Below are 24,424 nucleotides of genomic sequence, written 5' to 3'. Positions count from 1 at the left end.
CCGGCCCCGGCCCGCGCCCGCTGACCTGCGGCGCCCCGCGCCCCTCCCGGCGCGCGGCCCCGGAAACGCGCGGCCGCTCCGCGCAGCGCCGCCATCGCCGCCCCGCGCAGCGCCGCCATCGCCGCCCCGGGGGCCTCGGGCCGGGCTGCCCGCCGCGCTGCCTGCGCCGGCGACTACGAACCCGAGGTGGGTGCGCGCGGCCGGGCCCGGAGTCGGGCCGCCCGCGGGGTCCGCGCGGGGCTGGAGCCACGGATGCGGGGCGTCTAGGACCCCGGGGAAGGATCCTCCCGGGACGCGGGCTCCAAGTTGGGCGGGGGCTCCAACCTGAGCTGGGGGGCTCCAGCCTGGGGTGGGGCCTCTGACCTGAGCTGGGGCTTGGACCTGGGGTGGGGGCTCTGGACCTGGGGTGGGGGGTTCCGACCTGGATGGGGCTCTGACCTGGTTGGGGGGAATCTGACCTGGGGTGGGGGTCTTTGACCTGGGTAGGGGGGCTCTGGACCTGGATTGGGGCTGCAACTTGCAGTGAGGGTCTCAGGACCTGGGGTGGTCTCCAGAGGAAGGGGTGTTTAACCTGGGCTGGGGATTCCCAGACCTATGATGGGGAGGCTCCCAGAACTGGAGTGGGTCTCGGGACATGAGGTGGCTTCCCCAGACCTTAAGTGGGACAGGTGCCCCAGACCTGGGCTGGGAGCTTCTGACCTGGGTCGGGGCGTCGACCTGGGCTGGGGGCTCTGACCTGGGTAGGGCTCCAACCTGGATGGGGGCTCCGACCTGGGTGGGGACTCTGACCTGGGCTGGGGCCCTGTGACATGGTGGCAGCAGGGACACCAGGCTGGTGGAGGGAAGGGAGCCGTGCTGCAGGAGAAAGTCCCCTTGGGCACTGGGTGTGGAGGGGGGGCCACCACAGGGCTCTGGGACCCGGACTCCCAGGTTGGCGGTTTCTGGGAGAGTGCGAACCTGGGTCCAGGCTGCAGAGCAGGGTCTGAGCACCTCCGGTCCCCAGGGAGGGAGCACTCTGGGGCCCAGACGAGGGCTCAGCCGTGTCCCCGTCCCACTGGCAGGTCTGGGGCCTCCTGGGCCTTACGTTTTGTGAAACTGGCAGCCTTCCCAGGAAGAAGCCTGGGCCCCTCGGCCTGCTGCCACCTTTGAGGTTTGACCAGCAGCTTCCTTTAGGCTTGTCAGGTCAGATAGACATGGTGGACACAGGTGACAGCACTGTACCGGACTGGCTCAGGGGCCGCCGGGCCTTAGAAAGCGGAAATGCGGGTGGGGTGTCGGGGCCTGAGGGAGTCAGAGAGGAAGCACAGGTCCCTGGGACCCCCACCCAAGCTTGCCCGCTGGACCTGGCCTCCTGCCCTCCTGCAGAGCTGGGTGGTGGTGCTGGACGTGTCGCTTCTTCCGGAAGCTGTGAAGTTGTTGGGTGGACACCGTGGGGGGCTCGGGCATCGTAGAGAAGTGGCCTCGAGCCGTGACACACACTCAGCTCTTTGTTCCAGTCTTTACAAGAGGCCTCGTGGCTGGGTCTGGCAGGGACCAAGTCTCCTCAGTGGGTGATCGGAGGCCACAGTAACCCAGCGTTCTGAGTCCTGAGGGAGGTCAATTGAGAAGATTTTAGACGTCGAGTTCTCAGGTCACTAGATGGTGACGTGAGGCCGCGGTGGCCATCTGCTGGATTTCTCCGGTTGCCATGTGAATGAACGTCTGTGGAGACATCAGGGTTGCGTGGCAAGGCCACTTCCATCGGGAGCAGAGCTCGGGAGATGCGGGCGCCCTGCGGCTCGTGCCGTGGCCCACATCTGAAGTTCCCGCCACTGTGTCTCCCTTCAGCGTGCAGGGCTCTGTCAGACCGAGGAGGACATGGGCAGTGATAGGACTGAGTCCCAGGCCGGGAGGGAGGGAGGAAAATGAGGAAAACTGACGTTTGGAGCGTTATCCCGAATATTGAGTAAACCGGAAGGACTGAGGATCCGGCGATGACGGGCTGTGCAGCCCGACATGCAGGTGGTGATAAAACTTCAAGGGCATCGACTGGGCAGGACTGGACTCTGACGACCCGCAAGGTGTATTGTTTTCTCCACTGAGACAGAATTTCTCTCTGTGGTCGCTTCCATTTTTGATCAGTGGTCAAGTGAAGAGTATTCATGTTTACAAAACAGTTCTGGTCCCATTCTGTTGTTGTCCAGTCACTAAGTCGTGCCTGACTCTCTGCGACCCCGTGGACTGCAGTGCGTGGGTCTCCCTGTCCATCACTGACACCTGGAGTTTGCTCAAACTCACGTCCATTGAGTCGGTGATGCCCTCCAACCATCTCGTCCTCTGTCACAACACAGGAGTTGCGACAACTTCTATTTGGGGCAAAATGAGGCCCACAGCCTGGGAGGCAGCATTTCAGGTCGCTCGGGAAGGCGCTCGAAAGAGGAAGGGGAGAGGCCAGTGTACGTGTGACTTTGACGAAGGGGAGTGCTTGCAGTCAAGCCTGCGGGAGGTTGCTGGTCACAAGGAGCAGCTGTTGCCAGGAAGGAATCCAGTGCTTTTCTAGATACGAGAAGGTGCAAGCACTGGGCTCATAAAATCAGCTCCTGAGAGTAACTGACTCTCTGAAGACCTGTCCTGCCGGTTTTCCCTGAGCACGGAGGGCCTCATTTCCCTGAACTCCTTCGGGGCGTGGGAGGTCAGCATCTGCAGGGGCACGTGACTTAACCCTTGTGGAAGGCAGAGGGCAAGTTTGTAATTGACAAGGATTTGTCTCCCTCTTTTTTTTACCTTTTATTTGTTGGCTGTGCTGGGTCTTCATTGTTGCGTGGGCTTCCTCTAGTTGCAGCGAGCGGGGGCTACTCTCGGGTCTGGTGCATGGGCCTCTTGTTGCAGAGTGCGGGCTCTAGGGCGCACGGGCTTGGTTGCTCTGCGAAACATGGGATCTTCCCGGGTCAGGGGTCACAGCCGTGTCTCCTGCGTTGGCAGGCAGATTCTCCACCCTTGAGCCACCAGGGGAGCCCTGTCTCCCTTTGTTATTTTGCTTGAGGACAAAAATGACTCTCCTCCCTCAACAAAAACGTATTCCACATTCTCTGCGTGCTTTTCGCGTTCGTTTTCCTGGCTCGGGGACAAAGTTGTTTTCCTTTGCTTGGACTAGTGGCAGTTTTATTCTCACGCGTTGATTGAAGTTTGTAACCGTTAGCAGCCTTTATTTTATAGAGAGAATGAGGAAGCAGACAACTGCAAATTATCCGTCCTATCCCAGTATTCTGTAGCAGATGAGCAACTTTTGTGAAGATAGGCTCGCATAATCCATAAGGTTGGAGGAGGAAATGGCAGCCCACTCCAGTGTTCTTGTCTGGAGAGTCCCATGGACAGAGGAGCCTGGCGGGCTACAGTCCACAGGGTCACACAGAGTTGGACACGACGGAGCGACCAACACTTTCACCTTCAAATGTCTTTAGCTTCTTTGTTATATAAACATCAGAAGCCAAAGTATAGAAACTTAAACTCATGCCTTCTTAATCATGAGTGTTTCAGCACTTTATCTTATATAGAAATTATACAGATATTCGGTGACAGGGAAATTTAAATGGAGGTTGTCTTGTTCAGGCTTCAGGAGTAGAGGAGCAGGCCTCTGACCGACCTCTGACCCCTCGACCACAAGCACATCAGTCCTACCGGCAAGTCAGGTGGCACTTAGATAAGAAAGGGACTGGGTCTTGGAATTTCTTAAGCCCCTGTGGACCCAGCCAGCCCCCTCAGGTCTAAGGAATCTTATGACTCACAAAGCGAGTCAAACAGCATTGTGAAACTTAAACCACAACTGCAATTTTTTTGTGCACAAACCGATGATGCTGTCGGTCTGCTGCCTGGGATTATGAGCGGGAGCCCCCAGAGCTGCAATTTGGAGTCTCGCTCGTGTGGTGGACGCACCGCCCAGGACCCTTCCCCTCTGGGACTCCAGACCGCGTGATGTGGGACTCGCCCACACTGTTAAGGGCTGGGTGTAGATGCCGGCTCAGTTTGGTGGTGTGTGCAGTATTACTTCTCTCTTACTTCTTTTCTCCTAATGAGTGTATTTGGGGATTTTTAAAAAATTGTCTTATTTATTTACTTTTGGCTGAGCTGGGTCTTGTTGCTGTGGCTTCTCCGGTGGCTGCTCTCTAGCTGGGGAGTGCGGGTTGCTCATTGCGGTGGTTCTCCTGTTGCAGGGTGTGTGCTCTAGGACACACGGGCTTCAGTAGCCGCACAGGCAGGGTCAGCTGCTCGGTGGCACGTAGAGTCTTCCCGCACGAGGGATTGACCCTGTGTCCCCTGCATTTGCAGGCGGATTCTTAACCACTGGGCCGTGAGGGAAGTCCCTAGATTTGAGATTAAGTTGGGTAATCTTCTGTTAAAAAGTGAAATTGTTTGTTTGTGTGTAACGAGTGCTTTCTCTTTTTGACGAATGCCTCAAACCTAAAATGAAAACTTTTGGCAGAACAACGGGATGTCTATTGTTTAACTTAACTTGGTAGAACTCTTAAGGTTTCAAGTTACCAAAAAGATTTTGGAAACTGTTTTCAGGCAGACTGAAACACAATCATTATGGAAAGAAAGTTTGTCTGAATAGTGACTGGAGGATTTCCTTGGTGGTTCAGTGCCTAAGACTGCGTTCCCAGTGCAGGGGGCCCGGGTGTGATCCCTGGTCGGGGAGCTGGATCCCCAACGCTGCAGCTAAGACCTGGTGCAGCCAAATGCATAAGTGAATATTAAAAAAGAGAGAATAGTGACCGGCTTTGATTAAAATCAAATTTATAATTTAAATGACTAATCGATAGTCAACCAAGGAGACTTAAGTGTGTTGCAATGTATGTAATGTTGACAACTCTAAAGATACACCTATTTTATGAGATGAACACTTACTAAGCTGGTTTTATTTAGCAAAGATTTACCCAAGTACACGAACGAGAAAAACAGTTGAGTTGGTGCTTCTATCTTTGGGAGTTTTAGGAAGGTTTACTTTACGTAAGTGCCTGTTCCTCTGGAAGCCAGTCAGGATAGAGTCCCTGGAAGGCACTGCAGAACTTGATCTGGTCATACCATCTGGAGGTGGGGAAGCAGCGTATGTATATAAAAAAACACAATCGTACATAAAAATTTATGCCTAGCTATGCATCAGTCATAAAGTTACATAAGACCCACTAGTATATGTAAGAGTTGGACCGTCTCTTTGCTCGTTTGGTATCTTAATCCAAATCGTGTTGTAGCAAGTGGGGCAGGTTGACACCAGTGTGCTGTGACGCCTGAAAGCCCCTCTGGACCCTGCTGTATCATCTCAGGGAGGCATAGACTAAATGCTTCAAATTCACTGTTCTTTTTCCTTTTCAGCATCAGCTGGTTGCTTCTGGGGGATCCCTGAGCCCCCGGAGAGGCGCCAGGGGGCACAAGATTTCAGGGACTGGGGGAATTGAGGGGCCGGGGAGGAGGGCGTGGTGGGCAGGCGGCCCAGGAGCCCCCGAGGACCACGTGCTCTTTTGCTGACCGGGAGGAAGTGGGCGGAGCCAGTTGGGCGGAGCCAGCCCCGCCCCAGCCTAGGAGCGGCAGAGCTGTGGTCCCTGTGGCCTGCGGTCCGGAGCCAGAATCACAGCGGACAGGAGACGAGGCCACAGCCCCCGGGCCTCTGTGTCCCACGCCGTGCCCCACGCCAGCCAAGAGCACAGGCCCCCGGCCCAGGCACATCCCTAGTTCGGGCAGCCGCTTGGTTCCCCCTTCGTGAGGACTCCCCCTCTTGCCCCCCACGGCCCCCCTTCCCTCGCACCGCGCTCTCAGGCCTGCCTTTCTCGGGGAGGCAGGGAGGCCTGTGTGACTCCTGGCGAGGACCACCCCCCCCACCCCAGACACTGCGCCCTAGCAGATTGTGCACCGTGGGACTGAAGAGCATATGGGCCATCTGCAGCCCCTGCCTGGGCTTAAGGGGGCCGGGGACCTGGCCGGCATCTCCATCAGCTCCTTGGGGGGTTATCAGGAGGAGGGTAGGTGGCGATCCCAGGTGATGGAGGGTCTGCAAGGAGACCACTTAAGAACGGGCTTATAATAAGGAAGCTTTGGGGGTGGGCTGTTGTTGCTGTTGTGAGAGAGCCGCCCCCCCAGGTTTGTGCTCCATCTCTAGGGCTCGGGGAACACACACGGGGCCTGGGGAGGAGGCCCGGGACCGATGGCCTTCCCCTCCTCCCAGAGGGGGTGAGTGTGCGCCTCCTGGTGAGGTGGGGCAGGCCCCCAGGTGCCCAGGCTCGGGGGGCAGGCGCCGGCCCAGCAGGCATGCAGACTGGGAGCTGGGCTGGTTTTTCTGGATCCTGCTTCCCAGTGGAGTTGCCGTGTTCCTTTTTCTTGTGGGAACAGAGAGGACCAGAAACAGGGTTGCTTGTTTTCTTGGTTTTCCACCATTTTGATGAAGTGAAACATGCATGAGTTGAAATTTACCACTCTAAGCACGTGCACGTGTACAGTTGGGTGGCATTGAGCGTCCACGTGGCTGTGTAGCCGTTGCCACAGTCCTCAGAACTCCCACGCCGCCCCAGGCAGAAGCTCTGCCCCTTTCAGCAGTGACTCCCCGCGGCCCCCAGCCCCTGGCAGCCTCTGTTCTCCATCCTGTGTGAAACTGCCCCTCGTGCGCGTTTCATCCGGGTGTGATCATTCAGAATTGATCCTCACGTGTCCGGCTCATCCCACTAAGCGTGACGTCCCCCCGGTCCCTCTGTGAAGTTGCAGGTGTCCGCACGTCCCTCCCAGTGGGACGGGGTCAGGGCTGCAGTCACCTTAGTCATCCCTTAGTGTGACTAAGGGATACCCCAGTGTGCGGAGAGACCACGCCTCCTCTGTCCACGGTCCGTGTCCTCTGGCGGCCGCTGCCCGTCACACTGTCCTGAACGTGGGTGGACAAATACCGGTTCAAGCCGCTGCTCTCGGGCGTCTTGTGTCCACTCCCAGAGGTGGGGTTGCTGGGTCATACGGTCACTCTGTTTACCTTTCTGAGGAACCGCCAGCTGTTTTCCACAGCAGCTGCTCCGTCTTGGGTTTCCACCAGCCGTGCTTGAGTTTCGGATTTCTCCGTGGCCCTGCCAGCACGGGGCGGGTCATCCCAGCGGGTATGAAGTGGTGCCTTGCGGCTTTGATCAGACGTCCAAGTGATGAGCTTCCTGGTCGCTGGTGTGTCTTCTTTGGGGAAATGTCTGTTTGTGTTCTGTCTCGTTTCTAACTGGGTCCTTTCTGAGTTGTAGGAATTCTTATGTATACTTAGGATTTTAAACCCTCATCAGATGGTGGTTTGCAGATATTTTCCCCACCCCCTGGGCTGTCCTTTGCTCTCTTGATGGTGCCCTTCGATGCACAGAGCTTTCATTTTGGTGAAATTCTATTTTTCTTTTGCTGCCTGTGCTTTCGGTGTCGTATCTAAGAATCCATAGCCAAATCCAAAGTCATGAAGAGTTACTCCTATGTTTTCTTCTATGAGTTTTATGGTTTTATTTCTTAAAATTAGGTTCTGGACGCGAGTGGAACACACGGAACAGGGGGATACGTGTGGGATGCGCAGAGCAGGGGGTCTGAGGGTGCCGCTCGGCCTCCAGCCCTCACCTCTGGCCAGTGGCTCCCTTATCCTCCTCTCAGGGCAGCAGGGCCCTTCACCCTCCCGGGGCCCGGAGCCATGCAGGGTGGCGGGAACCTCAGGCCACCACTGGGGGAACTGAGCGACCTCACTGTGGCCCTTCCAAAGGGCAGAGCTGTGGGCGCTCCAGTATTGGGACCCCCAGCACAAGGGGCCCCCTGGGTTGTCTCCCCGAGGAGGGGTCTGCCTGGCCCTGACCTGGAGGGCTTCCTCCCAGCACGTCTGCCTGGTTCCGTCAGTGGCTCTGTTCTTGGTCCTCGGCACCGTGTGAAGCTCCTAGCAGACCTGGGCTGTCAGGTGGCTGAGTCCTCGCCTGATTTTTATACAGTTCAGGCATTGTGGGAATTACGTTATCCTTCACAACTCCAGGTCCAGCAAGGACTTTGGTATTTAAATGGAATATTACTTTTTATTTTTTTATATTTATGTGTAACATTGATTAGTTTTTTTCATCAACCCAGAGAATCCATCAAAGTGGCCCAGCCTCTCTCCACTGCTGCTGAACACAGTCGTGATAAAGTCACACAGGTGTGTGGTTGAGGATCCTAAGCTGGCAGGACGGAGCCCAGTGGGCAGTGCTGGCCACCTCATGCCACGCGCCCCCATTATATTCTGTCACCTGTCCAGGACGTGCAGTCAGCCCCACTCCACCGCACCCCCAGAGTCCCCCCACCTGCCTTCTGCCCCGTGGGGCACCTGCTGGCTTGGCCTGCAGGCAGTGCCACAGGGACCAGGGAGACCGTCCGTGGTGTCCAGGGCTGGGGGGACATTCCAGGCGATGTCTTGCTGCCTGTCTGCTCTCCCCCGAGGGCAGGGCCGGCCTGCGGCAGGCCCCCATGCCAGGACTCCGGTCCCTCAGGCTGTGGTTCCTGATTAACTGTCTACAAGCAGGAGAACTCCACACAAGCTCTGTCTGCTTTGCAGCAGAGCTCGGAGGAGGGGCATGGGGCGTGGCCATCAGGGAGGTGGGTCAGGTGGGGCCCTGACCTGCTGACCACGTGCTGGCTGTGCCTGGTGTAAACAGGCCATGCATGCAAGACCACCGGGAAGTCTGGGTGTGCACGCTCCCCTGTTCCTCCCTGCTCTGCCTGCCGAGACCCTCATTGTGGCCCAGGCCGCTGGAGCCCTGAGCTGTCCAGGGAGGGGCGGTCACCTCTCCAAGACCCTCAGGCTGCCTGCTCTCCAACGTGCCTTTCCCAACAGGTGCTTCTGGAGGAGCCGGTCCTGTGCGGCCCCTCCCTGTGCGTGACCCACGAGTGACCACAGCCCTGCTGGAAGCTTCCCACACTTTCCCACTTTAGGGCCTCTGCCCTGTGCCGGCTCAGCCTGGCTGTGTCTCAGGGGCCCCGGGCCCCTCCTCTGACTGGGGACCCCTGCTACCCGCCCAAAGGGTCGCCTGCCAGGGGGAGGGCCGGTCTCCTGCTCATTGTGGTGCAGGTGGGCGGCAGGGTAAGCGTCCTCGCGGGACAGGCTGCCCCTGTGTGGAACAGCCGGCTTGGGGCTGCCTGTGTCCGTCCGCGGAAGCTCACGGGCCACACGAGCTCCCGGGCTGTCCCCAGTGTGTGCCCCAGGGGGCTCTGACTGCGGTTGGCCGTCCCTGTGGGGAGTGTCCAGCCTCGGGCCAGCCGTGCCCCAGGCTGCCAGAGACCCCGGTCTCTCCACCCAGGGCGGAGTCCCTGGGGATGTGGTTTGCAGGTGGGCGGGGCCCCGGTCGTCTCACCTGGGTCTAGCCACCGGGCACGGGGCTGGCCTCTCGAACCTCCTGGGTGGGTCAGCCAGGCGGGAAGGTTACTAACACCGTGGTGACCACGTGGTCCCACGCGTCTTGCGGGCGGCGGGGCCTAGCAGAGCCCAGAAGCCCCGCCCCGCCCCTCGCCCCAGTGCAGGCGCTGGTGGCCCCGCCCTGAAGCCCCCCCCTCGCCCCGCAGATGCTGGAGGCCCCGCCCCTGCTGCTGGTCGCTGGTGGCGTAGGCCTGGCCCTGCTCGCGCTGCGGTGGCTGGCCACAACGGACCTGCAGTTCTTCGGCCGGGCCTTTATCGGCTGGAACGAGTTCATCATGAAGCCCATCCGCAACCTCCTCATGGGCAGCAGCAAGGAGCAGCGCATCCTGCAGCACGTGCTGCAGCACGCGGTGGCCGGGGACCCGCAGAGCGTGGTGGCCGCCATCGACAGCTACAGCTTGGAGAAGGAGTGGGCCATGCACGTGGGCGAGAAGAAAGGTGGGTGGTGGGGAGGCTCGGGCGCGGGTCCCGCGGGAGGACTGCTGTAGGGGAAGCCCCGCCCCCCACTCCCGGAGGTGCTGTCAGGGAGCCTCGGCCAGTGCTGGAGGGGACGGGGAACAGCAGAGTCATTGTATGGTTTTTTCGCTGGCAGCCGCCAGGCAGAGCCAGGTGCCCTCCGGGGCGGGCCGTGGGTCCCTGGGTGTCCCGGCTGGCCCCAGGGTGCATGGAGACCCTTGGACTGCGTCCTGCGGGGCGCCTGGCCTCGCCCCGCCCCCGAGGCCGCTTCCCGCCCTTTGGACTCCAGCCGGTATACGTGGCACCCCCGGAGTCAGGGCAGCGGACATGAACCCTGGGGACAGACGTCAGGGTTCCAGCAGCCTTGAACCTTCCGACTGTGTCCAGCTCAAGGGAGCGGGGCAGGTTCTCGGTGCAGCCCGTGGCCAGAGTGGGGTGGGGCTTCCACGGAGTACCGCTCTGGGCGGGGCCAGGCTGGGGGCAGCCGGGAATGCTGGGAGGGGAGGACAAGCCCAAGCCAAAACACAGAGGCCTGGGGGCGGGAGCTCGGGCTGAGCGTGGTGGGGCCTGCGGCTGGCCTGGCCGGAGGGCGCAGCGCGGGGAGGGGTGGGGGAGTGGCAGGTGGGAAGCTCCCTGCTCACCTGATCACCCCCGGCGCCCCCCCCCCCACCTCCGCAGGCCAGATCGTGGACAGGGTGCTGAGGGAACAGCAGCCGTCCGTACTGCTGGAGCTGGGCGCCTACTGCGGCTACTCGGCAGTGCGAATGGCCCGCCTGCTGCTGCCCGGCGCCCGGCTGCTCACCATCGAGTTCAATCCCGACTATGCCGCCATCACCCAGCGGATGGTGGAGTTTGCAGGCCTGCAGGACAAGGTGCGGCGCTGTCCCTGAGGTGGTGGACGGATGTGGGCACAGGCTCCGAGGGCCAGGAGGGCTGGGGTCATACCCCAGCGGCTCCAAGCCATGCTTACTCACCTGGCTGGCAGCCCCGTCTGCAGGGCGGGAGACTTCCAGAGGTGGGGCAGAGTGGGACCTGTCTCCCGGGACCCCCAGGCTCACTGGGTGGGGGTCTGCTGCTCCAGGTCACCGTTGTTCTTGGAGCATCCCAGGACATCATCCCCCAGCTGAAGAAGAAATACGATGTGGACACCCTGGACATGGTCTTTCTCGACCACTGGAAGGACCGCTACCTGCCGGACATGCTTCTCCTGGAGGTGAGCCCTGTGTCTGTGGCCAGGTCGGGCCCTGCAGAGGTTGGCTGGGGAGCTATGGGCTGGCCTGTGTGCATTCGGGACACAGAGGGGCGTGGGGGCCTGGGCCGGGGCGCGTGGGCCTCGGGGAGCATACGTGGACGGCCTGCATCCGTAGAAAGCAGCAGATACTGCCCTTGGAAGCGAACGTGTTAGTTCTGTTGCGTCCTACTGTTTGTGACCCACATACGGACTGTCCTCGCCAGGCTCCTCTGTCCATGGGATTCTCCAGGGGGATCTTCCTGACCTAGGGATTGAACCCAGGTTTCCTGAACTGTGGCCAGATTCTTTACCATCTGAGCCACCAGGGAAGCCCTGCTGCCCTTGGCAACTAGGAACCTAACAGCTTTCTCAGAACCACTTGTTCACGGCTGGTCATCTCAAGAGAAGGGAAGGCGTGTTCTGCAGTTGGCTCTGCCTTGGCCTGGCCACGCCGCCTTGGTTGGGCGAGGGGCTGGAAGGGCAGGTGGCCTTCGTCCCCATCGCTCAGGCCTCTCCACGGGCTTCTTGGTGTCCTTACAGCAGGGCGGCCAGAGACGAAGGATGGTGAGGCCTGGCACCCTCGTGACCTGAAGCCGCACCCAGGGCGGAAGGAGGGGCTTCGGGAACAGGGGACCCCACTCTGGTCCTCTGAGTGCTGGCACACGGCTCTGGTCAGACACTCCAGGGCTCCGTCCCCGGGCAGGCGGCCGGCCTTTGCATTGCCTCCTCCGAGGTTAACCCATGGGTTCAGTGCCCCACATGTTGAGCCCCAGCTCACCTTGAGTGTTTGCTCCTGGGGTTGGGCAGGCCGGGCTGCTGCTCCCAGTGGCCCTTCCTCATCTGTATCACGGGGAAGTTCCTTTTTTAGGAGAAACACTCCATGATTCAGAGGCCCACTTTTTTCAGATTCTGGCTCATGGGTTGTTATCCCAACCTCACTGACCTCACAGTTGTGTTTTCCACTCCGGCCTCAGGGCCCAGGCATGGAAGGGAGGCAGCCGCTACCAGGATGATTTGAGGGCTGCACCCACTCCAGTGGCCCCCGTGTTCCTAAGTCACCAGGGGATCCCCGTCCATCTCTGTGGTCTCACTAGCAACTTAAGATACGCCTGGGGCCTCCTGCTTGACTTGGCTTTCCTTTTGGGGGATTTTTTTTTTTTTTGCCACTTTAATGATCATTAGAGAAAGCTGTGATCTTCTAGCGCAGCAGCTGGGCTGTCCCTTCACCTCTTTCCCAGGGAAACATTTCCTTTCGGTTTTTGATGTAACCTAAGCAGGGCTTCCCTGGTGGCTCAGATGGTAAAGAATCTGCCTGCAATGTGGGAGACCTGGATTCCATCCCTGGGTTGGGAAGTTGCCGTGGAGGAGGGCATGGCAACCCATTCCCGTTTCTTGCCTGGAGAATCCCATGGACAGAGGAGCCCGGTGGGCTACAGTCCATGGGGTCGCAGAGAGTCAGACACAACTGAGCAAGTTTCACACACACCGAGCAGCTCCTCCTCTGGCTTAGAGAGACTGGGGGTGAGGTTGGCGGGGCATGGAAGTGCAGCTGCCCCTCCCTCTGTAGAGCCAGGCCTGACATGCTGGCCGACTGCCCAGGCGCTGGTGGAGACTGGGGTGCCTCAGGGTGGACCTGAGGGGCAGGCTTGTGGGTGTGGAGGTCTGCCTCCCCACCCTGCAGGGTCTCCCTGGTCGGGCTCTACTGAACCTCCAGTGACCAATGCCAGCGGCCCCCGCATGGGTCATCAGGCATCTCGGTGACCTGGAGGAGGCCGTGTTCCTGGCACCCACGGCCCTTGGTCACCCACTGGCCGCAGTATGGTCCCCGCCATCTGCACTCTCACGCCCCCCAGCATGCAGTGAGCCCCTCCTGTGCGCCATGTGCAGTACTAGGGCCTGAGGGCCCCCCCTGCCTGCTCAGCCCTTCCTCGAAGTGGCCACTGCCTGGAGGGGCTGGGGTGGGGCCGCCCCCAACCCCCCACCCCCCACCCCCTCCGGCCAGGCTGCCCTCATGCCCTCCAGCCCTGCATCTGTCCCCACAGGAGTGCGGCCTGCTGCGGGAGGGGACAGTGTTGCTGGCTGACAACGTCATCTACCCTGGGGCGCCCGACTTTCTGGAGTACGTGCGCGGGAACAGCCGCTTCGAATGTTCGCACTTCAGCTCGTACCTGGAGTACTCCAAGGTGGTGGACGGCTTGGAGAAGGTCGTCTACAAGGGCCTGAGCGGCCCTGCTCGGCCCTGAGCCCCACTCGGGGTGCCCCGCCACGCCTGGCGCTGAAGGGTGAGGCGGCCCCAGCCCTGGGCGCATGCGTCCCTGGCGCCGGTCATTCCTCAGGGCAGCAGCCCCGCGGCCGCCCCTTCTCAGCTCCAGGCTGTCAGGCTGGCCTGCCCCGAGCACGACCAGCTCCCCTTCCAGAATCGTGGCAGTCCATCTAGAAGGAAGGTGCCTGCCTGCGAAGACCAGCTAGGCAAGCCGTGGCCGTGAGTGCCGTGTGCACGCGTGCACACACACGCGCGCGCGCACAGTGTCACACACAGCCACACACACACGTGCAGTGTCACACACATCCACACTCACACATGTGCACAGTGTCACACAGTCACACACACCCGTGCAGTGTCACAGCCTCACACATGTGCAGTGTCACACAGTCACAAACACACGTGCAGTGTCACACACAGCCTCACACACACACGTGCAGTGTCACACACATCCACACTCTCACGTGTGCACAGTGTCACACAGTCACACACACCCGTGCAGTGTCACAGCCTCACACATGTGCAGTGTCACACAGTCACAAACACACGTGCAGTGTCACACACAGCCTCACACACACACGTGCAGTGTCACAGCCTCACACACACACGTGCAGTGTCACACACACGTGAAGTGTCCCACAGTCACACACGTGCAGTGTCACACAGGATGACAGTGTCACAGTTTCATAGTGTAACAGTCACACAGCCACTTACATAGTATCTCACTTTCACAGTCACAGTCTCACACACTCACACACCTCTCCTCCTCCCCTCTCTCCCTCTCCCCCTCCCCCCCTCCAATCAGCAGGTCGGGCAGGCCGCACCCCTCGCAGCCTGCACCTGCGCTCTGCCGTCACCAGGTGGCAGCAGTGCCTCGGTGATCACCCCCGACCCCCCTGCCCCCAAAACATACCCTCCCGACTCCTTTCGCCTCCTTTTAAGAATGAAATGCAACTTTTCTACTCAGCCGCTACCAATCTCACAGACGAACACCCTGTTTAGAAGACACTGAGGTAGAAATTAAGGACCTGATTCTTTAGGTGAGAGACGACCCGAGTGCTGCTCTGTCTCCCCCCAACACCCCAGCTTCGCACCAGGCACCCGCCGCTCCCCTCGGCCGCTGCAGACTGGCCGCCCCGCTCAGCCCCACGGGGATGTCTGCGGGCTGGGCTGAGCCCCACTGAGAACCTGGGCAGCCCGCAGGCCACTAAGCAAGCAGTGCTGGGCCAGGTGTGGAATGCCGAGTGCTGGCCTCGGGCCTGGTGTGGCTCTGGGTGCACCGTGTCCCCATCCCGCTCAGCCTGGTCTGGGACAAGATGGCACAGTTGGAGCAGCTGCATTGCTTCTGTGGCGGCCTGGCTGCCTGTAATGACGTGACTGGCCGGTGCCCACTCACATCCACAGGCACCCCTGGCCCCAACGCTGGCCTTCCAGCCACAAGGCCCTCAAGCGGCCGGCTGGACCGTCAGCCGTCTCGGAGGGTCTTCTGGGTCCCTCACCTCGAGATCACCCTTTCTGGCCAAGCCCACCTGTGCCCAAGACCAGCCACAGACCTCGGGGCCCCGCTAACCACCCAGGATCGAGCCTATGCCTCTGTGCGTAGAGAGGGGCCGTGTGGGGGGCACATCCCGGGGGCCTAGATGCAGCGGACCCCACGGGGCCACCCTGGCCCACCCAGCAGACGACAGGGGAGTGGCTTGTGGAGACAGACACGGGAAGTTCCTTTGTTGCTTGTTATAATTTTTAATTTTTCTTACAAAAATTTAGATGTCTACCAACAGTCTTAGTTTGGTTTTGTTATTGATGTTTTATCAGTGTCTCTCTGGTTTCTAAGCCGCAAACAGCAGGCACTCAACAGCGGTCCCCCCACTGCTGCCAAAGGCCAGACCCAGAGGTGCCACTCGAGGGCCACAGTGCCCAGGGAGGGGCTCCCGGCGCGGCGGGCAGTGGGCAGGGCACGCACAGCTAGCCCCCGCTCTCTGCCTTCAGGGTCTCTGCGGGGGCTGTCCCCCAGCGCCGCCCCTGCTCAGGGCCCAAGGAAGCCCCTGCAGCCTCTGGGCCAGACTCCCTGCCCTTGAGCCCCCTCCTCACCCGTCCGCACTCCGCGGGGTCCCCGCTGGCCCCAGAGCAACGCCGGGCACCCTGGCCTGGGTTTCCCAGGCGCACGCTGCACACAGCACCATGTCAGGACGCTAACTCGCCCGGGAGTTAGGAGTGGGGAGCCAGGGCTGGAGGGGGAGGCGCCGCCCAGCCCGCCGCCAGAGGGCTCCCAGCTCCGCAGCGGGTTCTGCACGGGCGTCCAGGCGCCCCTTCCCGCGGTGTCTTCAGGGGTCAGACCCTAAGAGCAAACGGCCAGGCCCAGGCCCTGCGGGCGGAAAAGGGAAGCCTGAGCAGGCCTGCTGACGGCCGCTGAGGGAAGGTGGGTCTCGGGGGGCCCTGTGCTGGGGCGTTGGGAGGTGTGGAGGGTCAGCCCCCATCTCACCCTGTGACCTCCAGGCTCCGATGGCCCAGGGTCCCTCCCGCCCCGCCCCTGACCTGGGCTTCCCTCCGCTGAGCTGGGGTGGCCCTGCAGGAAGCGTGCAGGGAGAGCAGGGCAGGCAGGCAGGCAGGCAGGCAGCGGCACGGGGAGGAGGCCCCACCCTGACGCAGAACCCAGAAGGGACGTACCGGGCATGCAAGCTAGACCCAAGAGTCGACAGGCTGAGGCCTGGCGTCCCCCACAGCGTCCACCAGCCTGACCGCAGGCCTGCTGGGCCCGGGCGGAGGAGCCTTCCTGCTGGGGTCGGGCTGCAGCGGGCGGGCAGCGGGCAGGCGGGCGTTAGAGGCAGAACGCAGCAGGTTAGTATGAGCAGGCGGGTGGGAGCTGGGCAGGTCAGCAGGGCAGGGGTGTGTGCCAGGGGAGGGCTGAGCGCCAGCGGGGCTGGGGGACAGAAGAACAGGCGCAGAGCAGGCGGCGCTGCCGTGGGGGCGGGGCTGAGGAGGGAGGGTGCGTGTGCAGCCTCGAACTGGACCGGTGCCCGGCTTCCCCAGCCAGGAGAGCCACAGCCCCGCCCCAGGCCCCGCCCCGGACATGCCCAAGGCCACTCACTTTCAACGGCTCCTTCTCAGAGGTCTCCCCCGCTGGGTCACTGCCTCGAGGCCTACGCTCCCTCCTGTCCATGGTGGAGTAGCCGTCTGCTGGGCGGAGGCAGAGGGGACCCTGAGGCAGGCACCGAGGTGTGGCTGTCCCTCAGCGCCCAGGGTGTATCTGGGGAGGGCGTCCGCCTGGACTGCGCGGAGCCGGGTCTTCTCATCTGTCCCCACTCCCCCTGCTGGCCCCCCGGCCCACAGCTCAGAGCCCTCCAGCCGCCATCAAGTGGCAGACCAGATTGGCTGGACAGTGACCCCTCCCTGGCTGGCCCGCCCCTCGCTCCCTGAGCACCCCTAAGCCAAATCACTTTTCTAACCACCCCTCCTTGGAAGGCCCTCCCCACACAGAGCAAACAGCCTGCACCTGCCCGCACCTGGACCAAGCGCCTCCATGGGGATCATGTCCCGGCCACCTGGCTTCTCACCGTCTGCAAGGCATGAGCGTATGGGTGGCTGGCTGCAGGTGGTGGCGGGGGCCCAGGCCTGGCCTCAGCCACTCTGGGTACCCTGTCACCAACATTTGCTCCCTGGCAAAGCCGCCCCCAGCTTGGTGCCAAGGTGAACGCCCGGGGGGTAGGGGGTGCGAAGAGTGGGGGCCATCCTCCTGGAGGAAGGCCCACCTCCCTGTAGCCCTCGGCCGGGAGAGGGGCACAGCTGAACCTCGGGATGAGCTCTGGCCCCATACTCACCCAGGCTCTTTTCCACCAGCGGCAGCGTGCTGTCGTCCAAGCCTCCCGGACTCGGGGCTGCCTTGGGGCCCCTGGCATTAGCAGCGGCTGACTGCGGCGGGGGAACACATAGCAGACGGCGTGGGTCGGGGCGCTGCCACAGGAGACCAGGCCTGGCGAAGTGAGAAGGGGCGGGCGGGCCTAACCTGGAAGCGCGCCTTGCTCCAGCCGTCCTTCTGGAGGGCGCTGCGCAGCTCCTTGTAGCTCCACACGGTCTGCAGCACGTGCGACGCGGCCTTCGCCTCGCGCACCGATTGGCTGCGGCCCAGGCGGGATCAGCTTCTGCCTGGACCGCCCCGCCCCGCCCACTCACCTGGCCCCTCCTACTCCGCCCCCACAGGCCCCGCCCACCCACCTGGGGCGCCCCCCCCCCACTCCGCCCACGCACAGGCCCCGCCCACCCACCCGGGGCCCCCTCCCGCTCCACCCACCTAGGCCCCGCCCCAACAGGCCCTGCCCCGCCCCTCCCGCGGCCACGCCTGCACCCACCTGGAGGCGCCCAGTGCCACCAGCGCGGGCACGCCGCGAGCTTGCAGCAGCGAGCGCGCGTTGTCCAGACTGTCGGACACGATCTCGTGGATCGTGTTGAGCACGGCCACCACTGTGTCCTCCTCCAGGCGGACACCGGGCCGGGCGGGCGCCTGCGCGCTGCGCACGTTTCTCACAAGCTCGGCCATGGCGTAGCTCCCTGCGGGCGGCGGGCAGCGGGCTAGGGTCGGTGAGGCCGCACCGGCGGGGTCGGGGGGCCCGGGCCCCAGACCCCCGTGCCCGCGCTCACCGATAAGGTCTTTGTTGCGCCGGTCGAGCGAGAGGTTGCGCAGGGCGATGGCGACGGCGCGCACCACCTTGTCGGTCTCCGACTGCAGCAGCTCCACCAGCACCGGCAGCCCGCGCTCCTTGCGCACCGCGGCGCGGATGTACGTGGCCCACTGCGGCGGGGGGCGGCGTGCTCAGCTGGGGCCGCGTCGCGCGCCCAGCGGCGCCCTGACCGCCCCTTCGAGCCGGACCGCCCTCCCGCTGCGGACAAAGCCCGCCCCAGCAGCTCCACCCCGAAGCCTCCCTGCCCCGCGGGGCCTCTCTCACCACCCAGTTCCCGGCGCTGAGGTTCTGCAGGGCGCCGGCCGCGGCCTCCAGGGTGTTGAAGTTGCGGCTCTCCGTCAGGAGGGACAGGTAGAGACGCACCACCTCGGGCTGGTACAGCAGCTCGAAGCCTGGGCACGGAGTGCCCCCGCCGCGGTCACGCATGCCGCCCGTCACCCTCCCATCCTGGGCGCTCCCGGGGCAGCGAAGCTGGGGCCCAGGGCGGCTATGACGTCACCGGGGGACGTTCCGCACCCACGTGATCACCCCTTAGCTGCCCGAGAGGAAAAGCCTTCCCATTTCACAGAGGAAGCAACGGAGGCTGGGAGAGGTCACGGACCCGGCTTAGGGGTGTGGGGCGTGGGCAACAGCCAGGACTGCTCCCCTAGCAACAGGACTCAGACTGCCTAGCAACAGCCCCCACCCGCGCATCCTATGTTAGAGGCCTGCCCTCCAAGACACAGCGGCTCAACCCCTACTGGCGCCGCCTCAATGGAGGCCCCAGCCCAGCAGCAGAGTCGCTCCACTGTGCTCCAGGGCGGAGCGGGGAGAAGCCTGCCAGATCTGCCCCACACTGCGGCCTGTGTCCCTGGGCATCACCTCCATCCCCCGTCCCTCACCCTGCGTGTCATCAGCCCCTCCCCAATTCTGCCCCAATGTGCCAGGGTGCTCTGGACCAGCCTCCAAACTGGGCCTGACCTGGTGCCTAGGCTGGCAAAGGCGGCTACTGGTTAGCCCTGCCCTTCGCTGAAGACCCTCGCTGCCATCCCCACCCACTCCTCCATGCCTCACTCCTATACCTGCCTGAAGTTACCTTGGCACAGACCCTGATTCCCAGCCCTGAGCAGATGGCCAGAAGCTGGCACAGTCCTCTGGGAGCCCCACCCCTGTGGGCCTCAGTTTCCCCACTGGCCCCCAAGGCCCTTCAGGCCAGCTCGGTGGCACAGAACTTCACTCCTGGACCGGCCTGGCCTCTGCCTCCCCACACTCACCCTTGGCAGCCTCAGTGCGCTTGGGCAGGTCCAGGGTGTCCGAGTTCTGGTCCATCTCTCCATCCCGCTTCCCTGGAACAAAAGGGCAGTGGAGGGTGAGATGGAGCCTGCAGGGCACAGGCGTGTATCAGGTGCGGCCCAGAAGACACCCCCACGTCAGAGACGGGCACCAGGAGGCTGGAGCAGGGTGCTGTCCCGAGTTCAGCTAGACGTGTCGGCCCAGAGTGCAGTGGGGGCCAGGACTCGTCTCCCACTGGGTGCTGGGAGCCGCGCTTCAGATCGCCCCACAGCCTCCTTGGGGTCCCAGGGCATGAACTCAGGGGCCAGCAGCCCAGGCTGGGCAGGGAGGTGCAGATGGGGCAGTGAGGCCTGGTGGGGGCAGGGCGCGCCAGGCTGTGGTGAAGCAGGCCTGGGGCGAACAGTGCCACTCACGGCGGCCGGGCCCGGCCCTGGGCGCTGGCAGCCAGGAGATGCCCCCCTAACCTGCCAGCCGAGGGCCAGTTCACCACCTCCCAGCTCCTCCACCCAGGCTGGACCCTCTTCCTCATGGAAGGCAGAGCTGAGACCAGACGGCCAGGGCTGGCTCTGCCTAGCCTCCTGGGGCCTTTGCGTGCTCCCGCTGTCTGCGCCACGCCTCACCCGCTCCGTTGGAGGGCAGACTCTCTCCCCAGGGCCCTGGGGATGGACGTGCCCGGCCCTGTCCACCCTGGGCTCCCTCCACCCAGGACCACAGCTGAGGTTTCACAGAGGGACAGCCCCTCAGCCTCCCAACCAGCCCCAGGCTGACATTCCTGCCGTTGTCATAGAGACGGCTGCCAGGAGAAGGGAGGGGCCTTCCTGCAGACGCAGGTCCTGTGGTTGTCATGGAGACAGCTGCCTGAGCAATGGGGGGTCCCTGGTGCCCACTGCGCCCGCCAGGCCTGCACGCAGGCCGAGCAGGGACTCACCTTGATGGAACCACTCTTCTGGGCGGCCGAGGAAGCACGGGAGAGAGGAGAGGAGCCTGAGCGGGCAGCACCCCATGCCCCCCCAGGATCGGGTGGGGGACGGGGAGTCTCAGCCCGATCACTCCTGGGGGAGCGACCCCACGGGCGACGGGGTCAGGAAAGGCCATGCGGTGTGCGGGTAAGGTCAGCACAGACCCCGGGCAGCCGCGCCGGAGGCAGGGATGGAGTGAAGCGGGTGGGTGCTACCCCCCGCCCCAGGGTCCTCGGGCTCCCTGCCAACGCTGGAAGGTGGTGATGTCCAAACATGAGCCCCCAGAACCCTTCCTGGAGCTGAAGGTCTGGGTCTGGGCACCAAAGGAGACCACCGCACGGGTTCGCTCCTGCCTGCCCCTGGGTGCCCCGCTTGGCTCCCTGGCCGTGACCCCCGTGGGTGTGGAGGGCCTTCAGCTCGGCGGGCCTGGGATCCAAGAGCCAAACCCCGGTGCCGCCCACACACCTTTGGCCTTCTTGCCACCGAAGCAGCCGGCGTCCTCCCTGCTCCGGCGCTGGGCGCTCCCGGAACCACCCGGGGGCCCAGGCTCGGCCTCCTGGTACCTTTCGGCCCCCGGCACCTCCTTATGCACGTGGTAGGAGAGGTTCCGGACAATGCACACACAGTTCTCCACCGACTGTGGGGAGAGGGGGCATGGGGCGCTGACCCTCCCGGGGGCACGCCGCGGCCCGTGAAGGCGGGAGGGGCCGGGGCCCACTGGGGTGAGACTCAGGGATGCGTCTGAGGGGAGGGGAGCACCTCCCCGTCGTGGACCACGTGCCCACCCCCCTGCTGCCCGAGTGCTCCAGGGCTCCTATTCAGACCCCAGCCCGTTGTGGGGGCTACAAGTCCGGCCCTTCCCGGGGCTCCCTGCCTACCTTGTTGTCAGTGTCCTTCCTGCCCACGGCCGACTGCAGAGCGTGCAGCAGGGCGTCCACCAGCCCCTCACACTCGCGGAGCCGCCGCCGGGCCTCTGCGCCGTCTGAGCTCACATTCCTGGGAGGCCAAGAGCGAGCCTGTGGGCTGGCTCCTGTGGGGACTCTCCCCCCAGCCCTGGGGTCTTGTCTGCAGAAATGCCCACACACAGTCAGGGCTGCCAGCAGACGAGGGAGCCTGGCAGTGAATGGCAGACCACGGGACCTGGGCCGGGGGCCCGCCTGCACCCACGTTGGGTGGGGGCTCCTCTGACTCCCAGAGGCCTGAGTCTGTGCAGCTCAGGGTTCTACCTCTCAGGGACCTCACAGGGGGTTACCCTGACGGACAGACAGGACCCAGGGGACCTGGATCTGCGAGTTCCAGCTCCCCGCCTGGCTGTGGCAGGGATACGTGGAGGGACACAGACGTGCAGAGCAGGCCCGTTCTCAGACCCTGACAAGCGCTGTGACCAGCTCTGAGACCGAGGCCTGGGTGGCCAGCTGCCTTGCACGTTATCCGGGACACGGGGATGTCCCCAGGGCACAGGCCAGCTAGGCGCCTGGGTCCCGTCTCCTGGGCAGGGAAGAGCCCCGGCAGCCTTGAGGGCCCGCACCTCAGGCAACCTGACGTGTTCTTGAAGACGGTTGTCCACTCGGCGTCCCGTGGCTTGGAGTCCTCATTGGGCTCCGGCTCCCAGCCCGAGTTCGGCACGATGACCTCGTGGGTCAGCGTCTGCAGGCCATGGTCGATGATGACCATCTTCAGGGGCTCGTAGGATGACAGGTTCCAGAGCGTGCCTGTGAGCACCATCGACCCGCCTGGGCTGACCGCAGGCTCTGTCTGCCCTTCCTCCCCAGAGGGCCAGCTCAGGGATCCCCTCCTCAACCAGCTCAGCCCAGCTCACACCAGCCATGGTGAGAGGCTGTGGGCACTCTGGCGTACAGGGGAGGGGAAGGAGCCCCCAGGGGCCGGGACACGGGAGGGGCTGGCAGGTGCACCCCTTCCCAGCCACCCAGGCAGCTGGGACTGTGCTCCAGGGTCAAGAGGTGGTCTTCATGTGACCCGCACCCAGCCACGGGCCCACCACTTCCCAGGAGGACCAGGGAGGGAGGGGTGGAGGAGTCGTGGTGGGGAGCTGGGGGCCGGGGCGGGCGCCTCACCTGTGACAAGCTCGCGGACTTCGCTGTCCCGCGCTGCCCGCAGCAGGCGCACCAGGGCGGGCACTCCGCCACAGTCCCGGATGGCGGCCTTGTTGTCGGCGTCCCGGCCGTAGGAGAGGTTCCGCAGTGCCCCGCAGGCGCGGCGCCGCACTTCCGCCCGCGGGTGGTCCAGCAGGGCCACGAGCAGCGGCAGCCCCCGCAGCTGCCGCACGCGCCTCTTGACGGCCTCGTTCTCGAAGCACAGGTGCTGCAGGTAGGCGGCCGCGTTGGCCTTCACGGGGTCCACGGGGTGCCGCAGCATGGCGAGCACCTCGGGCAGCTCGGGGTCCCGCCAGCGTGGCTCCTTGCGGGCACTGTCTGCCGAGGGCGAGCGCCGCACCACCCGCTCCAGGCTGCCCAGGCTGCCGCGTTCCGGCTGCGCCAGGGGCGCCGCGGTGGCGGGGAAGGGCGGCCGCTCCTCCATCAGCTCGCCGCCGTCGTCCACCACGTCCTCGTAGGCCCTGGGCGAGAGAGCACGCGCGTGACCATCCCCTCGCGGCTGCGGCCCTGCCCCCAAGCAATCGCACTGGCTGTCGGGCAGGTTGTCCCCAGACCCGGGGAGTCGCTCACTCCCGCCACCAGGCAGACCCCCGACTCCCAGCAGAAACCTGGTGTTTCTGTGAAACACCAGGATGGGGTCCCACCTCCCGCGAGGCCCAAGTGCACCCCCCTGCACACAGCCTTGCTGGTAGGACCACGTGAGGGGCCACCAGGCCCGGGGTCAGATGTCCAACCCCCTTCCAGGTGACGGGCTGCGGCTGGGCAAGTGTCTCGCCTGTGGGCATGTTCCCACTCGCAGATGGAGACGCTGAGAGCGGGAGAGACAGAACCAGAAGTGCCGGCGGGAAGGGAAGGGCCGGGGCTTGGGTTCTGGGCACCCCTGTGCAGGGGCAGGCGTCTGGCCCAAGCTCAGACAGACGCCCTGAGTTCGTATCTCCGGGGCCATCTAGCTGAAGCGGGGGCGGGAGGTGCCGGTGCTTCACCAGCTTCTCTGACTCCTGACCTGCACGAGGGGACCCAGTGCAGCCCCCCAGGCCTGAGCCCGCCCTTGCCGCTGTCCCCGAGAAGAGCCAAGGCCGATCCCGCAGCGAGACTGCCCAGGTGGTACCCTGGCACGGGGCGCAGGGCGGACTTCTTGGAGGTGGCGGCAGGGCACAGGGCTCACCTGGAGCGCAGGCCCCGCCCACAGTCCGGCCTCCTCCGCGCGGCGGTGCAGTAGTCCGGCTCCAGCTCAGGGGCCCCTTCTTCGTCGGCTGCCAGGCTGCGAGCGTCGTCCTCCAAGCCATACGGCTCCGCCTGGAACCGCTCGGGCTGTGAGCGGCTGGCCGGCGGCCCCGGCTCCGGCCCTGGCCCCACAGGAAAGGCCTCCCGGCGGCTGGGCAGGGTGAAGCAGCCATCGCCGGGGCCTGGGCCTGGGGGGCCTCCGCGTGGGGGCCGGACGCCCAGCCCTCGAGACAGGCTTCCGTAGCCGGGGACGTCGCGGGGCTCGTCGGGAAAGCCGCCCCCGCCGCCGAGGCAGGTGCGGGAGAGCGTGGCCGCTGGGCCGCCCCCACGCAGCAGGAAGTGCCGGTCCAGGGGGCCGTCGGTGAAGGGGCCCAGGGGGGGCCCTCCGTCCAGCAGGGGGAGGCCGTCGGGGCCCACGGGCACCTGGCGCAGGGTCCTCGTGGTCACCGTCTTGACTGTCTTGGTGACCTGGTGGGCAAGGGGGTGGCCGGTGGGCGGGCAGCCTGGGAGGCCAGGGCGGCTCGGCCCTGCGCCCTACGCCGGGTGGACACGCAGGAGGCGGGGCGCCGTGTACCTTGGTCTCCGTGCGGCGCGTGGTGCCGTCTTCCGACGTGACGATGGACACGTGGGAGGTGGGGGTGCCCGGGTCCTCTTCCACCGTCACGGTCTCCTCCAGCACCTCAGGCGCCTCCGGCATCGTGGCCAGTGAGGCCTGGCTGCCCGGGCTCTGCTCCTGGGCGAGGGGGCAGGTGTCGGCAGGACAGCCCCGAGCTCACCATCCCTGGGCACGGACGCCTCCCCGCTCTCCTGCCCCAGGCCCATC

The 24,424-nt window shown here is 63.9% G+C and overlaps 3 protein-coding genes across 13 annotated transcripts in view; 1 reads left to right on the top strand and 2 right to left on the bottom strand.

Annotated features, from left to right (window-relative positions):
- The window catches only part of TXNRD2 (thioredoxin reductase 2), a 28,055-nt gene extending 27,955 nt beyond the window's left edge, over positions 1–100 (bottom strand). The window contains exon 1 of one of the 2 annotated variants that reach the window (XM_027565997.1): positions 26–100. In XM_027565997.1, coding sequence (XP_027421798.1) covers positions 26–95 — 70 coding nt within the window. In that variant the 5' untranslated portion in view covers positions 96–100. The remainder of the gene's footprint in view (positions 1–25) is intronic. The other variant, XM_027565995.1, reaches the window with a different exon arrangement.
- Positions 101–15,136, top strand: COMT (catechol-O-methyltransferase). Of its 4 annotated transcripts, XM_027566001.1 has the most exons (7): positions 129–186; positions 8,086–8,152; positions 8,828–9,061; positions 9,553–9,844; positions 10,541–10,734; positions 10,944–11,075; positions 13,136–15,136. In XM_027566001.1, exons 4-7 carry the CDS (start codon positions 9,553–9,555, stop codon positions 13,334–13,336), a joined length of 819 nt encoding a protein of 272 aa, XP_027421802.1. In that variant the 5' UTR covers positions 129–186; positions 8,086–8,152; positions 8,828–9,061; the 3' UTR covers positions 13,337–15,136. The 4 variants fall into 4 exon arrangements, with proteins under 4 accessions (XP_027421800.1, XP_027421802.1, XP_027421801.1 ...); XM_027566000.1 differs by lacking the exon at positions 8,828–9,061; XM_027565999.1 differs by lacking the exons at positions 8,086–8,152; positions 8,828–9,061 and having other exon boundaries at positions 101–186.
- ARVCF (ARVCF, delta catenin family member) overlaps positions 15,076–24,424 on the bottom strand; it is a 30,592-nt gene continuing 21,243 nt past the window's right edge. The window contains exons 3-19 of one of the 7 annotated variants that reach the window (XM_027565987.1): positions 24,176–24,334; positions 23,543–24,069; positions 22,339–22,838; positions 21,792–21,975; positions 21,142–21,259; positions 20,729–20,900; positions 20,233–20,250; positions 19,286–19,357; positions 18,297–18,424; positions 17,992–18,142; positions 17,703–17,901; positions 17,360–17,471; positions 17,175–17,265; positions 16,860–16,913; positions 16,445–16,533; positions 16,024–16,143; positions 15,076–15,721 (exon numbers count right to left, since the gene is read on the bottom strand). In XM_027565987.1, the coding sequence (XP_027421788.1) occupies positions 16,036–16,143; positions 16,445–16,533; positions 16,860–16,913; positions 17,175–17,265; positions 17,360–17,471; positions 17,703–17,901; positions 17,992–18,142; positions 18,297–18,424; positions 19,286–19,357; positions 20,233–20,250; positions 20,729–20,900; positions 21,142–21,259; positions 21,792–21,975; positions 22,339–22,838; positions 23,543–24,069; positions 24,176–24,334 (2,682 nt within the window). In that variant the 3' untranslated portion in view covers positions 15,076–15,721; positions 16,024–16,035. Of the gene's footprint in view, positions 15,722–16,023; positions 16,144–16,444; positions 16,534–16,859; positions 16,914–17,174; positions 17,327–17,359; positions 17,472–17,702; positions 17,902–17,991; positions 18,143–18,296; positions 18,425–19,285; positions 19,358–20,232; positions 20,251–20,728; positions 20,901–21,141; positions 21,260–21,791; positions 21,976–22,338; positions 22,839–23,542; positions 24,070–24,175; positions 24,335–24,424 lie in introns of all 7 variants that reach the window. The other 6 variants (XM_027565988.1, XM_027565991.1, XM_027565992.1 and 3 more) reach the window with 6 other exon arrangements.

This window comes from Bos indicus x Bos taurus, chromosome 17, assembly GCF_003369695.1.
Source record: "Bos indicus x Bos taurus breed Angus x Brahman F1 hybrid chromosome 17, Bos_hybrid_MaternalHap_v2.0, whole genome shotgun sequence".
In the NCBI taxonomy this organism is placed as follows: Eukaryota; Metazoa; Chordata; class Mammalia; order Artiodactyla; family Bovidae; genus Bos; species Bos indicus x Bos taurus.
This window is presented reverse-complemented; position numbering and strand designations above follow the sequence as displayed.

What these genes read in the sequence shown, in the direction of transcription:
- COMT (XM_027565999.1), top strand. Translation starts at nt 9,553, where the DNA reads ATGCTGGAGGCCCCGCCCCTGCTGCTGGTCGCTGGTGGCGTAGGCCTG. An exon ending in TTGCAGGCCTGCAGGACAAG is followed by an intron (nt 10,735 to 10,943) that starts GTGCGGCGCTGT and finishes CTGCTGCTCCAG; the next exon opens with GTCACCGTTGTTCTTGGAGC. An exon ending in CGGACATGCTTCTCCTGGAG is followed by an intron (nt 11,076 to 13,135) that starts GTGAGCCCTGTG and finishes CTGTCCCCACAG; the next exon opens with GAGTGCGGCCTGCTGCGGGA.